The sequence below is a fragment of the Cyprinus carpio genome, chromosome B2, assembly GCF_018340385.1.
Source record: "Cyprinus carpio isolate SPL01 chromosome B2, ASM1834038v1, whole genome shotgun sequence".
Taxonomy (NCBI): domain Eukaryota; kingdom Metazoa; phylum Chordata; class Actinopteri; order Cypriniformes; family Cyprinidae; genus Cyprinus; species Cyprinus carpio.
Genome location: NC_056598.1, coordinates 12902466 through 12918774, shown reverse-complemented (window position 1 = coordinate 12918774; position 16309 = coordinate 12902466). Strand labels below are relative to the sequence as shown.

Genomic DNA, 16309 nt, shown 5'->3' with positions numbered 1-16309 from the left:
TCATAGGTAAGTCACAATGGCAATGCACCCGCGTTAGAGTTTATACGAGTATATGTCACGAACCGCCAAGCATAAGGCCTACATTTAAGTGAAAATAAATGGCAGGTAATATGCAGCTTTTTGTTTGAAACCAGTGTAGAACACGGATCACGCACCTGCAGCATTTCTGTGAACGGAGAAAACAGAATAAAAGTATATAGGCTACATAAAAAGGAATATATAGCCTTATACACAAAATATATTTAACTTTTATGTTGTTTTTTTATTTTTGTTTCCTGTTTGTTGAATTTTTTATTGGTTGAATGTGCTGTATGTAGGGTTGAGGGTTTTTTTTATTTTGTTCCTCCTCCTCAGACTTATGCACATGCAGGTTGCCAGATTGACGACACAAACAGGAACAGGCACATATGATGATGCATGAAATTAAATACTCTGTGTTTTCCGCCAACTGGCAACCTGGGGTGCTGAAATACAATTGGGTATACTGGCAGTGGACGGGTTTCACAAACCAAAACAAAGGTATTTTATGCTTTAGTAGTCAAAATCTTACATACAGCACCTTTAAATCATTAACAGATTAACAAAACAAAAGAAAAAAAATTGAGTTTTGGATAATTTTAACGCGCTCTGAAGTTCACCTAAAAAAAAAAAAAAAAAAAAAGCAATTTTCTTTATTTTACAAAACCTCTACAGTTTTGAATGATGGTTTGCTTCTATCTGTATGACAAACCAGCTATGGTATGACCATAAATTATGGAGTAACAGTTGGGAAAACAATGCAGTGATCGTGTCGGTGCCTCACACGCACATACAACAAATTTTTGCTAATTTGATATCGCAGCCAGTTCATTATCAAAATAAAATACAATTAAAGAAACATAAAAAGTTACTCTTCTCAGTTTAAATAGTCTGTAGTAGGGCCTAGAGTCTGTGCTGTTCAGTGTGACCAGCGCCTCACTGCTGATATAGCCTATATGTGAAGGATGATGTTTACATCGATAATGTGAGTGAAGAACAAAGCCTATCGTTTACATAATAAATAATAGGTTAGCATCCAGATACTTCACGAATATGGAAACATTTGGATTCATGCAGAATGAGAGAAGTAGGCTTCAGTTTCGTTTTTAAATTAATTAGTTTTGGCTTGTCACTTATATTTAGCCTAAATACAACTTTAGAGGATTTGTTAAGAGCCTAATTGTGTTTTGAATTTTGCTTTTATTTACCATTATTTTAGCCAACATTATTTCTGAATACAATTATAAAATGCAACGTACAGCCTACTAATTTAGGCTGTTTATTCCTCTCAAAATTAACGCTTATAGGAGTAGCATTTTTTTATCCATGCTGAAACATTTTTAAATATCTTGAAAATAATTCTTTAATGTTTTTATTGCGTTGGCAGTTTTTTCTTTTGTTTAATACATTTGGTCTTTGGTAAATCTAGAAAAGATGATGCTGTATTGGCTATGACTAAAGAGATAATTCAAGACTCTTCATGATTTTTTCTTTTTGAGTAAATTAAATGCTGTACTTTATTATTATTATTATTATTGGCAAAGAAAAAGTTTTAAAAAATAACGTTATTAACCGGTATGTTTTCTACTCAAACCGGTTTCACAGAGGAACACAAGAACAGAAACGTTCAAATACTGATTCTGCTCGGAGTGAACCAATCTTTTCTTTTTCTCTTATATTTAAGCCCTGCTTTATGCAACTGACCAATATTGGTATTGGAACTGGCCAATAGTTGTTTGTTAAAATTGATATCGGCCAAAAAAAAAAAAAAAATTTTATCCTATCGGTACATCCCTAAGTTTTATATACATATCTGACTAGATTTCAAAAACACTGCAGACTTTCAACAGTACAATCATACCTAAGGTGTACCATTTAACTATTTCTTTTTAAAAAATATAAATATATATTTGTAATACGTTCAGCATAACAAAATGTTTGTAAATCATACTGTGCCTATATATAGATAGTAACTAAACTAACTATATATTTTTAACTATTACACATTATGAGAGTCATAGACCCTGAAAACACATTAAGTAATTATACATTAATCAAACAAAAATACGACTCCTTAACACATGTGGCTCCCCATGACTCCGAAACCCCAGTGAGACGTTTATTTGTCCCCCAGTGAGAGATAAACACAACAGGTAAAACAGATGCAGGATGTGGCCTGCCTGATGAAGATAGTATGTGTCAGAGCAGCAGGAGCGGTTGTGCGCTCGCGTCACATGGAGCAACAAGTGGCCTCTCCATCTGTTTCTCCAGACAACAGCAGCACTGGCTGAGGAAGAGCATCACTAATTCAGTGGGTAAGACCTTCTGCAGGCGAGCAGCGGTGAAGAGTCACTCTGAGCGTATGGAAATACAGTTAGGCCTGTGGGATGGGATACCAGAGGGGGCTGGGGGACTGAAACACCTGTTTTCTCCACAGAGAAGTGTTTCAGTCAAATCCCACACTTTAATTGAAGGCATAAGACAAGCATCGGCTCTCACAAAGGGGGGATTGAGAAAGCGCAAGGGCCATTTGTTGCCACTCATTTAGCCGAGTTTATGTAACTGCCAGTACGAGGCAGACGAGACAGACCATTTGTAGAAAAACAGGAGAATTCGTATGACTAAATTTACTCTAGAATGTGGGCCAGCCTTTTGTAGCATCACTTGAGCTAAAGAGGAAACATTTTGCATTTTATAACTAATACAGTAGGCAAAAATTAGCATGTGAAAAAGTAGTATATTATGTCTGAATTAACAGTATTCATAAAATAGTAGGCAAAAAGTACTATTTCTGGTAAATTAGTATTTTTATCAGGCTCTAATGTTTATGTTCAGTTATTTCACTTTAATGGCAATGAAAAAAACCTATTCATTGCCATTAAAGTGAAATTACTGAACCTACACACAGAGGCTGATAAAAATGTTAATTTTAGAAGACAATTTCAAACAGCACTTAGAGGCTTTTGCATCTGAACTCTTCATATATATAACAGTGCTGTCAAACGATTAATCGTGATTAATCGCATCCAAAATAAAAGTTTTTGTTTACATAATATTTGTTTGTTTACTGTGTATACTTTTATGTTATTACACACAAACACACACACACACACACACACACACACACATATATATATATATATATATATATATATATATATATATACATATATATAAAAGCACACACATACAGTATATATTTTGAAAATATTTAAATGCATATTTATATAATTTATATGTAAATATATTTAATATATAAACAATACATATTTTTCTTAAATATATACATGCATGTGTTTGTATTTATATATACATAATAAGTATATACAGTACAGACATACATTATGTGAGCAAAAACTTTTATTTTGGATGCGATTAATCGCAATTGATCGTTTGACCCCACTAATATATAACCATAATATAATATAATAGTATAACAACTGCCGCTATACCTGATTTCTTCTCCCAGAACGATTGACAGAAGGTGATTTGGTTGAATTTCTGGGAGATGTTTTGGTGGGCTCAGAATCAACTCCATCGATCTGGCCCACATTCATCACAGTGCTCATCATGGAGTTGATAGAGGACAGCTCCTCCTCGGTTCTAACTCCACCTTCATCATCATCTCCATGTTCTGGGTCATCCTTTCCATCACAGTCTGCTTCTATAAATCAGATAAGAGTGAGTAAATAATGACAGAATCTTTATTTTTGGATAAACTGTCTCTCTTAGAGCCACTGTGGCATCTTACCTTCAGCTGGTTCTGGTATATGTGTGGAGGACTGATTGTTCACAGCCTCTTCTGACAAATGAGACTGTTCATTCACATCAGCAGCACCAACAGCACTGCTGACAGTCTTCTTAGGGGAGGCACTTTCCATTTCTAAGAACAGAATATTTGTTACTCACACAGAACTCAATATGGTATCATTTTTAAAAGATACACCCATTAATAAATAACTTTTCCCATATGCGAAGAAGGCCATGTGGAAATCATCTTATCATTGCTTAAATGGTTACAGTTAATCTCTGCAGAAACTGTAGCGCGTTTTACAGGAGCAACTTTATCAGTCAACTTCCTCTTTTAGCACATGTGCTTCTTAATTGTTTTCTTACATTCAAATAGACAAAACAAATAAAAACAACAACACTTCTATATTATCAACATAAAAAGGACTGTGCTAAGACTGCCAAAGGCCCTGATAATAAAGCACATTTTTATTTAGGTTTTAAATGCATGATGGAAATAAGTCTCTTTCAATGGCTGACCAAAATGACAAAAAGAAAGTCTTTGAAAAGGCTCTGTTGAGGTTTGGATGTGACATTTTATATACTACTGTTTAAAAGTTTGTGGTCTGTAAGATTTTTTGTTTTTGAAAGAATTCTTAAGAAGGCTGGATTAATTTGATAAAAAATATAGTAAAAACAGTAATATTACAATTTGAAATAACCATTTTCTATTGTTATATATTTTTAAAGTGTAATTTAATCCTTTGATGGCAAAACTGAATTTGACTCCAGTCTTCAGTGTCACATGATCCTTCAGAAATCATTCTATTATGCTGATTTGCTGCTCAAGAAACATTTCTTATTACCACTATTATTGTGGAAACTATAATACGTTAAGGATACTTTTATTAATAAAAAGTTAAAAAAAAAAAATTTGATAAATGAATGCATCCTTGCTGAATAAATACTTCAGCGAGAGAGGCCCATCCCAGTGAGGGGGGTGGTGCAGGGTGAAGAGACGAGGGAGAGTAAGATGAATGACACATACGTGAGAGCGAAGGAGGGGATGCAGAGATGGAGGAAAACACAGAGAGAAAAGTGAAATGTGAGAAATGTGTAGAGAGAGGACTGGAAAAGAGATTCGAGAAAATGGGTGCATGTTCACACGGGAGAAACTTAGAAATGTCTTTCTGCTGTGAAGAGAAGAACAGTAGGGGGGTTGGGTTGAGAGGCAAAGCAGGAAGTGGCTGTGAGAGCAGTGGAGGGTAGACGGTTGTCTGCTGTACTTTCTCTTGCTCTAACCATGCGGCCCTGTGTGCGCCGTAGCAGGGTGTGATCGCCTCTGCTGGAGGGGGAGGGTAGGAAATCCCCCTCCCAGCTCCCACCATCCCAAACTCTGCTCATGTACTTCCACTGGTTGGAAAAATGAGGACAGAGGAGTCTGATTATCCTCTATGTCTATAAGGATTCAGCTTTGAGCAAAAGAGATGCACATATTCTGCAGTGTAATGCACCTTTTACACTGACAGAGATTTTACATCTCAGGTCACCAGGTTGCTAGTAAGCATTGCTATGCATCATATCAAAATTAAAATGAAGGATTATTAGTTTCTGAATTAAACTTATGTCGAATTACTTCAAATTCTGACCACAAATCATATAGATCAGTGAAATCTCTAGTGTTGCTTTTCATTTGCATTAAGCTAGACTTTTCTCAACTCTGAACACGTCCAAATTGCATCACCAGTGGTCGTTGTTGCTTATGTTGACAGAAACCATCCACTTTCACTGAAAACAAATGACATCTGGTCAATGTGTTGCTGCAGATCGCTATCTTTGTTAGGCCCTCAAAGCCTGACAACAAAAAAGTTTTACTTAAAGCCAATGATGTGCATCTGTGTGCTAATTTATTTATTTAAAAATCATTTCAATGTATTCATTATAGGCATGGGCCAGTATGAGATTTTGACGGTATGATAACATTAAGCAAGAATGTCACGGTTTCACGATATGACAGGTTTGTTGTTACAGCTCTGAAATGTGTTATTTTTAAATGACTGGGTAAAAAAATCTTTTTTCATGCTGGACACAATATACTTTATATATATATATAGTTTGTGCATCATGAACAGTGAGTGATCTGCCTGCTACAGTATTTTTCTCTTTGCGTCCATCTTCAGCGTCTCTGAGAGTTGCAATAAGGCAAAAAATGGCCATTTGCCGATTTCGTAAAGGCCAAAGTATATTTCGGCAGTCCGCACACCATCGGCATTACGTTATTTGCGTCATCAAGAAGGCTCGCAGACAGCCGCGCACCCTGTGGTACTGCACATGTGAGCTCATTTGTCCGCGCTCATCTACGGTTGATTATATTTTTGAAAGCTGTGTGGACGCGGCTGTGCGCGAGACGGAAAGGAACGCAGAATGTGATGTGTACCCGTGCCTTAAGTTCGGCCATCCTACACACACGTGACTGACCGCTCGCTCGCACCAACAGGAAGAGGAGGGGTCTCTACACTGCACTCAGCCTGAGGGATTCCTACTCTTTCAGTTATTGAGGAGACATGGAAACCAGCGCATACCGCAGGAACAGTATAATGGAAAATATTAGTGGTTTTGAAACCGTGAAATTTTCAAATCGTGGTATACCTTGAAACCGGTAATCGGCCCATGCCTAATTCATTATAATGTATTCATTTCTTTCAAAATTAAAAATCCTGATTCCATTAGCTGCATTTCCATTACCCTTCAGACTGCGCAAATTGAAAATATGCCTAATGGAAACACGTCGCAAAAACTCCTATATATTGCAAAAAAAGTTTTTACGCATGCATGAGGTGGTTTTTCATGTAATTTGAAAAAGGAATATAATCACAAAGCTGCAATAGAAATGTTTTTTTCGCATTTACAGGTCACCTGGTATACGCAAAAATCACATGATCATTCTTTAATTTACTATAACCTCCAAGAAACACATCATATGTGGCCACTTTCAAGTATAAGGGTCTTTCCTTGCCATTAATGCATGGATGGATAACCCCTTATTTACACTGCACATGTCTGCGGCGCATTATGGCTCCAACACAACCAACGGAGCTGATGGCAGCTATTCTAGTCAATGCTTGTGATTATACCAGCCGCGCCGCGGCACGTAAGCACCACACAAGTGGCTCTCCACTCTGCTTTGCTAAAATATACGCATTAGTCTCCTTCAATTAAAAATAATGGCTAGTGTGGTGACTGGCATATACGTAAACCTACCAACATCGCAAGAGGAAAAAATGACGTTCTAGTCGCATAACATTGTTTAATGGAAATGCCACCACTTTGCGGTAGTTTTTATCGATATTTATAAAATATTGCAAAAGTTTTGAGCAAATCTGTAATGGAAACGCACCTATTGAGTATTTTTAAGAACAAAGAAGAATAAGAAGGATAAATGATCATTTAGAGTGTGAAGACTCAATACAGTTATCAGCCTCACAGATGCTGGATATAAGTGTTGTGAGCTGAGATGGCAATACAGCATAGATCCAGAGATTATCTGAGATTAATGAGCTGTTATTAGCCAAGCATCTTTGGACTAATTGAGAGGATCATGCTTAAAGACACTAATTCATTAGCCACTGGAGCTAATAATGACAGATGGACATCACAGTTAAACATATCATCATATGGCTCATAGGAGTAACATAATGACAAGATATTTGGTATATGAGAGGCAGAAAATTAAATGAACTGGCAGGAGGTAAACGCAGAATACAAAACTATAATTCAGAAAGCAATAGGCAATACCGTTCAAATAGTTTGTGCTCGGTAAGATTTTTTTAAATGCTTTTGAAATAATTTTCTTATGCTCACCAAGCCTGCATTTATTTGATAAAAATACAGTAAGACTGTAAAATATTATTACAACTTAAATAATTTTATATATATTTTGAATATATTTCCATTTGAATATATTTTCAAATGTAATTTATACCTGGGATGGCAAAGCTGAATCTTTAATTTCATTACTCTAGTCTTCAGCGTCACATGAATGATCTACTAGAAATTCTTCTTAAAACATTTCTTATTATTATCAATGCTTGAAAACAGTTGTGCTAATTAATATTTTTGTGGAAACTGTGATGCATTTTTATCAGAATTATTTTATGAAGAGAAAATTAATTTATTTATTTGAGAATTTATCTTTTTGTTTTTACTGTTATTTTGATTAATTTAATGTGTTTTTGCTGAATAAAAATATTAATCCTCTTTAAAAAAAATCTTACTAACTCCACACATTTGAACAGTAGTGTACAAGTCAACAAAAACATGCTGCTGCAGTGTTTTAATGTTGTGGGAGTGGATGCCAAGGTGTTGCTATGAGGCCACTGGTTTGTTTAAAATGATGTTAAAGCTATGTAAAGTAAGTACGAGTAATGTAAGCAGTAATCATTCAAGACACTTTATACATGTGAAGAACAAAAAGGATAAATGGAATAAAGGAGTGCTGATGCTCTGACAGACACTGTCCCGGCAAGCACATGACCTCCTTCATCTACAGCCTATAAAAGTGTCTTAGTTAATGGGAGTTTGGGGATTATATAGACCTTCCCTCCTACTGGGAACAGATAACACTGGATAATGATGAGTCCATCTGCCCTGGACCATCACTCTCTTTTACACATGCACACTTCAAGGTGAAGCAACAGGACAACAGCAATCAGACAAAGAGGCATATAGGCTCATCCAAGAAAACTCTGAAGAAAATATTAGCTCTGGTCCAATATCTTCTCAAAGCAGCTTCCTTTGAAAAAATTACCAATTTCTCTCACTTCCACCACAATTTTGTTTCACTGAGCTTGTTGCAATGGATTCTGGGATTGCCCTTACTAAGTGTTGGAGCAAAGCAATAAACATTCGCAAACATTCTCAAATCCTAAGTATTGCCCCCGTACTGCATGAATGCTCACAGTAGATTTATGCTTTCATTCAGAGTGTTCTTGACTGTTTTGTTCCTCTTTTCGTTCATAAGTACACAGAGGAATGGAAAGTCTGCCCCCCCCTCCCTCTCTGTTCCACCAAAGAGAAAGCAGGGAACTTGTGCATTTCCTGTTTGGTATGGTGGCTGGGAAGTTCTAGGGAATGCTGAGCCATTCTTCTCCTTTGCTTCCTCTACACTGCAGAGCTCCTCTGTTCTTCCCTGTTATCATCCTCCATCTTACAGACCATCCTCCATCTCACTCACTCAACCACTCCTCTCTTTCTCTGTCTAATTTTGGAAAATCAGCATCTTAATCTGCAGTGCGCTGACATCTAAATAAAGATGCTCTGTTTATATACCAACATGCACACTGTGAGGAATATTTTAAGGGCCTTAAAGGGATCATTTACCCCAAAATTACAATTCTGTCATCATTTATCATGTCATCCCAAACCTGTTTGATTTTCTTTATTCTGTGAAGCGTAAAAGAGTGTGTTTTGAAAAATGTCTTTTTGTCTGTACAAAGAAAGTCAATTGGGTTCAATGTTGTGTGCATGTACAGTTCTCTCTCCACCTTCAATACCATGACTTAGGTGCCCTTGAGCAAGGCATCGAACCCCCAACTGCTCCCCGGGCGCCGCAGCATAAAAAAAAAAATGGCTGCCCACTGCTCCGGGTGTGTGTTCACAGTGTGTGTGTGTTCACTGCTCTGTGTGTGTGCACTTCGGATGGGTTAAATGCAGAGCACGAATTCTGAGTATGGGTCACCATACTTGGCTGAATGTCACGTCACTTTCACTTTCACTTTCACTTTCATGTTGTTTGGTTGCCAGAGTTCCTCAAAAAATCTCCCTTTGTGTTCCACAGAAGTCAGTCATTCAGGTTTTTAATTACAATAAGGTGAGTAAATCATGACAGAGTGTATTTGGGTCAACTAATCTCTTAATTGAGGTTGAGCAACACCTCCTGACTATAAATTATATAGAAATTTACTTGTAAATTTTACAGTAATTTAAAATGACATATTATGCTATGTTAAACCATTTCAATGGTGTACCATATATGGTAAGGTAACTAATTAACTGGACTTTACTGAAACATCTTTAAATTTGTCCTGTAAAAATTAGAAACATTTTTAACAGTGTATGGATAAAGAGATCTGTCATAGGCCTGACATCACCTATGTTACAACCTCACACACACACACTTCAGCTTCAACACGGATAGTGAGGAGCCAACTGATCTCTGCTTCATTACAGTTTGCACATATTTTTACATCGCGAACGTTGATCTGTCTTCAAAACACCCGGTAAAAGAGTCGCACGATAATGTGCATCATCACTACGACACACCCTTTATAGCATTGGTTCTGGCTTTTGTTCACACAGACCTTGTTCCGGGACTGAACCCGGAAATGTTACTAGGTCCCCAACCCAGGATCGATCCCGGAATCAATCCCAGGATGTGTTTTCGTTCACACAGAAGGCACTCCGGCAATTTTACGGCAATTTTCCAGGACCAACGTGCAGTGTGAAAAGGGCTATAGACTTCTATTGTTTTTATACTGACCAAACAATATTTTCTATCCCCTAACCCAACCCTAAACCTACCCCTTACAGAAAACCTGTTTGCATTGTTACACTTTCAGATAAACATCATTTACTATTTTTAATAAAAATAATTCCCTTGTGGGGACTGCAGGCCCCCACAATGTAAAAAATTTCAGGTTTTACTATCCTTGTGGACACACACACAGAGGAGTCAGTAATTTTAGGTGTCTTTTGCATATTTACCCATTTTAAGGTCTGGGCTAAACACGTCACAGGGTCATGGAGCCACAGGGTCACGGGGGCAGGATGAGGGAAAGCAACCTCTGCTCATACTGAAAGCAACAAAACACACAATTACCACACAAAGCACAAAGTGTTACACCGCAAGAAAGCCGTATAAACAAAGCATGTTTTATGTTGAAAAAAGCACACATTAACACAAGAGTTAAAGGCAGCCGAGTCACTGAGTAAGCATGAAAATGAACGTGAGGTGTTTTCCTTCAGGATTAAAGTGAGAAATCCTTCAGGCTATAGTGGATTCAGAGCATGTTTTCCCATGAGGCGAGGTCCGGGAAGAGACAGCGACCTGAAAAGGCCACATGAGAAAGACTGACATCATTTCAGATGTGCTCTCTGTAGTGTAAAGGTAACAGGAGAGATCCCGCCTCAGGCCTCTTGTTGAGCTGGTAAACTGAAACGAGCTGCCATCACATAACACAAAGTCACACACACTGCCAAGTTTCCTTTCTGGTGAGTGCAGGAGCCAGTGTTACAGGCATCTGTAGGGAACATTACTACTGCAACAGCATATCACAAGAGCTGGTATTAAAAGACCCAGGAACAAAAGGAGACAGAAGAGCGTGAGGATGAGGGGATAGAGACAGGATGGAGTGGTGGATGACGTTATGGAGATGGATGGAAGGCAGATGGATGGAGCTTAGGATTGTCAGGATGCGCAAAACAGGCTTATACCAAATTATCCAGTCAGGAAAAACATGTGGGTCTGACAGTCTTTCATGTGATGTGGGTTAAAGTGCACATTTTATACAGAAAAGAAGCTACTGTGATACAGCACGATGGAGTCTGAGTTGCTCATTTCGTTCCCTTTTGCACTTTTGTGTCTTCTCTTAATAAATGTTTTGATTTGTGTTCATGTTGTGGTTTTTTGATTTTGTCAAAAATAATGAGTCAAAAATTATGATAATTAAAAGATTTGAATTAAACCATATTGTTGACGGAAATATGATGAGAAAAAAATATGCTGTAACAACGTTTTTAGAAGAGGAATAATAAAAAGTTTGGACTGTTAATTTTTTGACATTGACATTCTTTTTTTCAGCAACACTTAAAAATAAAGGTGCTTAAAAGGTTCTTCACAGCGATGCCATAGAAGAACCACTTTTGGTTCCACAAAGAATCATTCAGTCAAAGGTTCTTTAAAGAAGCTTCTCTTTCTTGCCTTTTTATAATCTGAACAACCTTCTTTCACTACAAAGAACCTTTTGTGAAACAGAAAGGTTCTTCAGATGTTAAAGGTTCTTTATGGAACCATTTAGACAAAAAAGGTTCTTCTTTGGCATCGTGAAGCATCTTTATTTTTAAGAGTGAAGGATGCATTAAACTAATTAAAAATTGACAGTAAAGACATTTATAATGTTGCAAAAGATTTCTATTACCAATTAATTCTGTTCATTTGAACCTTTTATTCATCAAAGAATTCTGTAACAAAGAATATAGTTTCCAAACAAATATTAAGCAGTAAAACTGTTTTCAACATTGATAATAATAATAAACTAATAATTAATAAACAATACATATCCTGAGTACCAAATCAGCATATTAGAATTATTTCTGAAGGATCATGTGTAACTGAAGACTGGAATAATGAAGCTGAAAATTTAGCTTTGCATCACAAGGATATAAAATTTACAACATAAAAAAAAGAAAAAAAAATAGTTGCAGCAATATTGCACAATATTACTGTTTTTACGGCATTTTTTTTTTACTGTATAAGCATCCTTGGCAAGCAAGTTAAATACTTGACTATATTTAAAGGACATTTTCATCTAAAATACACATAGATATATTAAAAAATAAATAAATAATGACTTAAAAATTGCAAACATGTAAAAATGTTAACAAATAAATAGAACTAAGCATGTCTTGAAAGACTTCTGCACACTTTGCTAGTACATGCTATTGAGAAGACCTAAACAACAGGGAAACTGAAAAAAGAAAAAGAAAGAGTGTGTTTCTGAGGCAAGAGTGTGTCAAAGCTCTTGCATCCCTGCGTGACAGGCACAGGCAAGTGTTAGATTGTGGGCAGGTGTTTGCTCATGGGGCTATCGCGTTCTGCTGGCTCTACACTCCACACTGTTCCTGTATCAGTTTCAGCATGTGTGTGTGTGTGTGTGTATGTGTGTTTGTGTTGAGTGGGGGAGGTGTCAGGATAGAAGGGTCTCGCTAGGGATGGGGGCTACAACACTCCAAGAACTGGGAGGACGATTCCTGACAAGAGGAGACACCCAGAGAAGGCTTCTGGTTAAACTGGTTCTACTGCTCAAGTCTTTCCTCCCTTCTCTCTCTCTCTTTGGGTGGTTCTCCTCCTCCTTCCTCCTTACAAACTCCATCTTGTTTCATCACAAATTTATTTTGCAGCACACTTTCTTTTTCAAAGGTACTGCATTGATTATAATGTGTCCTTCAGTGCTCTGCAATCGTGCCCAGGCAAAAAAATAAAACCCGAAATAATAAAGTTTAAATTACCGGGTCATTTAAAAATATAAGCCCTATAAAATGTTACAAGAACTATAAAAGTGTACTGCAATTCTCCATATCAAGTAAGAAAAGTAAGATGAGTGAAAAAAACAGTTACATCCAGAATCTGTGTTGTATAACATACTAGCCGGTTTCTAACTGGTCCAAGATGGTTCAAACTGGAGAACCAGCTGTTGGGCACCTGACTCAGTTTGGGCCAGCTATACACCAGCGATCATGTTCCAAAACACAGCTATCACTGGTTTCGGCTGGATTTTCCAGCAGGTGAGGGAATAGTGAGAGACCGAGACAAATCAAGAAATGTGCTTGATTGGAATGAACACGAGGGGTTAACGGGGAGGTGGAGGGGGGCATATGAGGCCTTTGGCAATGCAGCACTCAGCTGTCACTCCAAACAGGTGGCCCTGACATGACCTTTGGCTTCTATTGCATACAGCAACCATTTTGTGTCAGCCAATCAAGCCAGGAGCTCCAGAGAAGTCCATGACATCACACAGAGAGGATGAAGTCCAGTGAGAGAAGACAAGAAGATCCAAAAATATGCTTTATTTGTGTTTGACAGAGGGATGCTCACAGTGTGTGATGCACGAGCTACTGGCAATTACATACTCCTAAAAAAGCATTTGATAGGGATGCACTGGCCAGTTCTGGACGATTCTGTTAACCTGTAATTTTATGGCTGATATTAACTAAAATCTGACAATTTAAATGCTACAACTAGTGTTAATTTAGTATCAATGGTATACAATTAGAGGTTTTGTTAATATTTTAAATAAGGTTTTTTATTAGCCTTTTTTAAAAGTATATATACATATATATATATATATATATATATATATATATATATATATATATATAATAGTATATCGACCGATGTGGTCGACCGAGGCCGATATATCGGCCGATATTTGGCATTTTTCAAATATCGGCCTTGTACAATAAGTTTTTCTAATTGGCTGATGTGTTTGCGGCGGCGTGTCTGACTTTTATTTTGACGGCGATGAAAAAGGCAGCACCTGAGCACACACAGCTCACATTCTCTCTCTTGTTCGCTGTCGTCGTTAACTGTTCTGTCTAATACGGATAGAAGTCTGTCTAATAATGAGATAGAACGGATAAACAAAGGAATTAATGTATACAAAAACTATTATAATGATTGCTTAATATATTAATATATTATTTCAGTTAATGTTTTAGTATTTTTAGTACGTTTTTTTTATTATTTAATTTTAGTTAACGATAATAACCCTAACTACAAATTAATTGAGGCATCAAAAAATTATAATGCACAGTATAAAAAAATAGCTATTCATTTTGAGAGTTGCTAAAGATTACATTTAACCGTGTTAATAAATTCTTACTGTTTTTAAGGATTCATTTCATGTGAGCCTCAGATGGTGGCAAAGAAAGTGTTAAATGTTAAAACTGAGTTAATTCATTATATAACAAATTTTCACCAATATTGATACACTAAAAACATGATTCTGTACTGATATATTGTGTATCAAGTGATGCACTCTGTCAAGAAATTTAAGCAACTAAAATATTTGGCTTTAGCAAAAATGATGCTAATAATACATCAAATTTGTTTGGCTAAAATATCAAGTAGCGGTTTGTTTCCGAATACTACAATAGTATATTTTATCACGAAAGAACAAAACATTCAGAACAGCACACTTAAAATCTATTTTTGGCTAAATTAATCCTTTAATTTCAGTGATCCAGTAAAAAAATTAATTTTGGTGCATCACTACCAGTGATTATTTAAGTGAAAAAAAAAACCCTTTCCTCCTGGCCCAACAAGCCACATGCAGACCCTCTTTTAGTCTGTGCTACTGGAGTGTAACCATCCATGCACAGTGAGGAGACCCTAACTTCCTCTGTCGCATACAGCTGCTGTCCTGTGATGCGATGCACGCTGCAGTAAAGCAGCAGAGCTCACTGAACTGCCACCCATTTCCAGCACTGTGCATTCCAGGCTATTTAAAACTCAACTCCAGTGCAGATTTACCCAAGCATAGTCTTCTGGTCATTATTTCACAACCCCCCCACCCTGATCTCTCTCCATCTCACCGTCTTTCTCCAAAACCCATCTTTAAGGGCCACTCTGCTGCAGCGGAATGAACCGTTTGGTTAAGGATTTGAGGTTTGAGGCCTTACAGACAGCCACTGTCTGGGGCCAGACAATACAGTGTATTCCCAGTGAGCTGAAGTAGGTCAGAAAGTGTATTTGGCAGTGTTACGCATGTTTACGCTCGCTGTCTCCGCTGCAGAACTCGCAGCCTCCCGCCTGCACACATGCATGCCAGCTTTCTCTGCTTCTAATGTCTGTTATATCCACCCTGACCGGCCCTCTGTCCTTCTCCACCCACCTTCAACTGAGTCCTTATCATCAGACACAGACTTTGTCTATTCAGCGCGCCCACTCTTGCGCCTCTGAACACGTGCGTGCATGCATGCATGCATGAGCTTGCATGCACATAGACTACTTCTGCATAAAATAAGTCACCGATGGGGCTTAATTATAAACTACACATGGGCATTTCATCTCTTTGAGAAGGAAGCGTACGGCTGGCTTCTTACACTCAAATGTGACCATCTCCTCAGGTCGAACCTGATCAAAGTACAGGGCCACATCACTGACCGCTGGTCACCATAGAAACCGCCATTCACTGACTCCCGCCCCCAAAGCCCCGCCCCTCCTCGAGGGCCCTGCCGTTTAATACGGCCAATCCAGTTGGAGCAGTCAGGTGACACTGCAAGGCTTATTTGAGCGAGTAACTGCTGGAAACAGCCGGAGGTTGTCTGTCAACCACATGGCGCTTGTCAAAAGCTAGAGTGAAGAAAAGCAAACCGCCTTTGCGAAAATAATCCACTGTGCTCGCGCATACACAACAGCCTTCGCTAAAATAAGTGAGACTTTGTGTTGGAGCGGATTTGGTGCCAGTGAGGGTGTAACATACTGGAGACGTTTGCAGGGCAAAGATGATTTCCATCCAGCATTAGGCTTTAGGATTAACTAATGTTGCTGACATAAAAATGCATAGTTTGAGAGCGTTATCGTAGTAAACAAACAGAAATTGTATGCAGACAATCTGATAAGAAGGGTTTGGAAGCCCCTAAATGTTGGTAAAACCTTCACAAAGTCATTTTCGTCGGGCAGAGTCCATATGTGTGTGTATGCTAATCCCTCTCTTACTCTGGACCCCTCATAATCTTCTGTACTTTGCCTTGGTGAGCACACAGATCTGGGATCAGAAAATGT

The 16309-nt window shown here is 37.7% G+C and overlaps 1 protein-coding gene across 1 annotated transcript in view; it reads right to left on the bottom strand.

Annotated features, from left to right (window-relative positions):
- Nucleotides 1-16309, bottom strand: part of LOC109078009 (ras-responsive element-binding protein 1-like) — a 36827-nt gene that overhangs the window by 12001 nt on the left and 8517 nt on the right. The window contains exons 2-4 of the mRNA XM_042718091.1: nucleotides 10510-10598; nucleotides 3770-3901; nucleotides 3471-3682 (exon numbers count right to left, since the gene is read on the bottom strand). Coding sequence (XP_042574025.1) covers nucleotides 3471-3682; nucleotides 3770-3901; nucleotides 10510-10513 — 348 coding nt within the window. The 5' untranslated portion in view covers nucleotides 10514-10598. The remainder of the gene's footprint in view (nucleotides 1-3470; nucleotides 3683-3769; nucleotides 3902-10509; nucleotides 10599-16309) is intronic.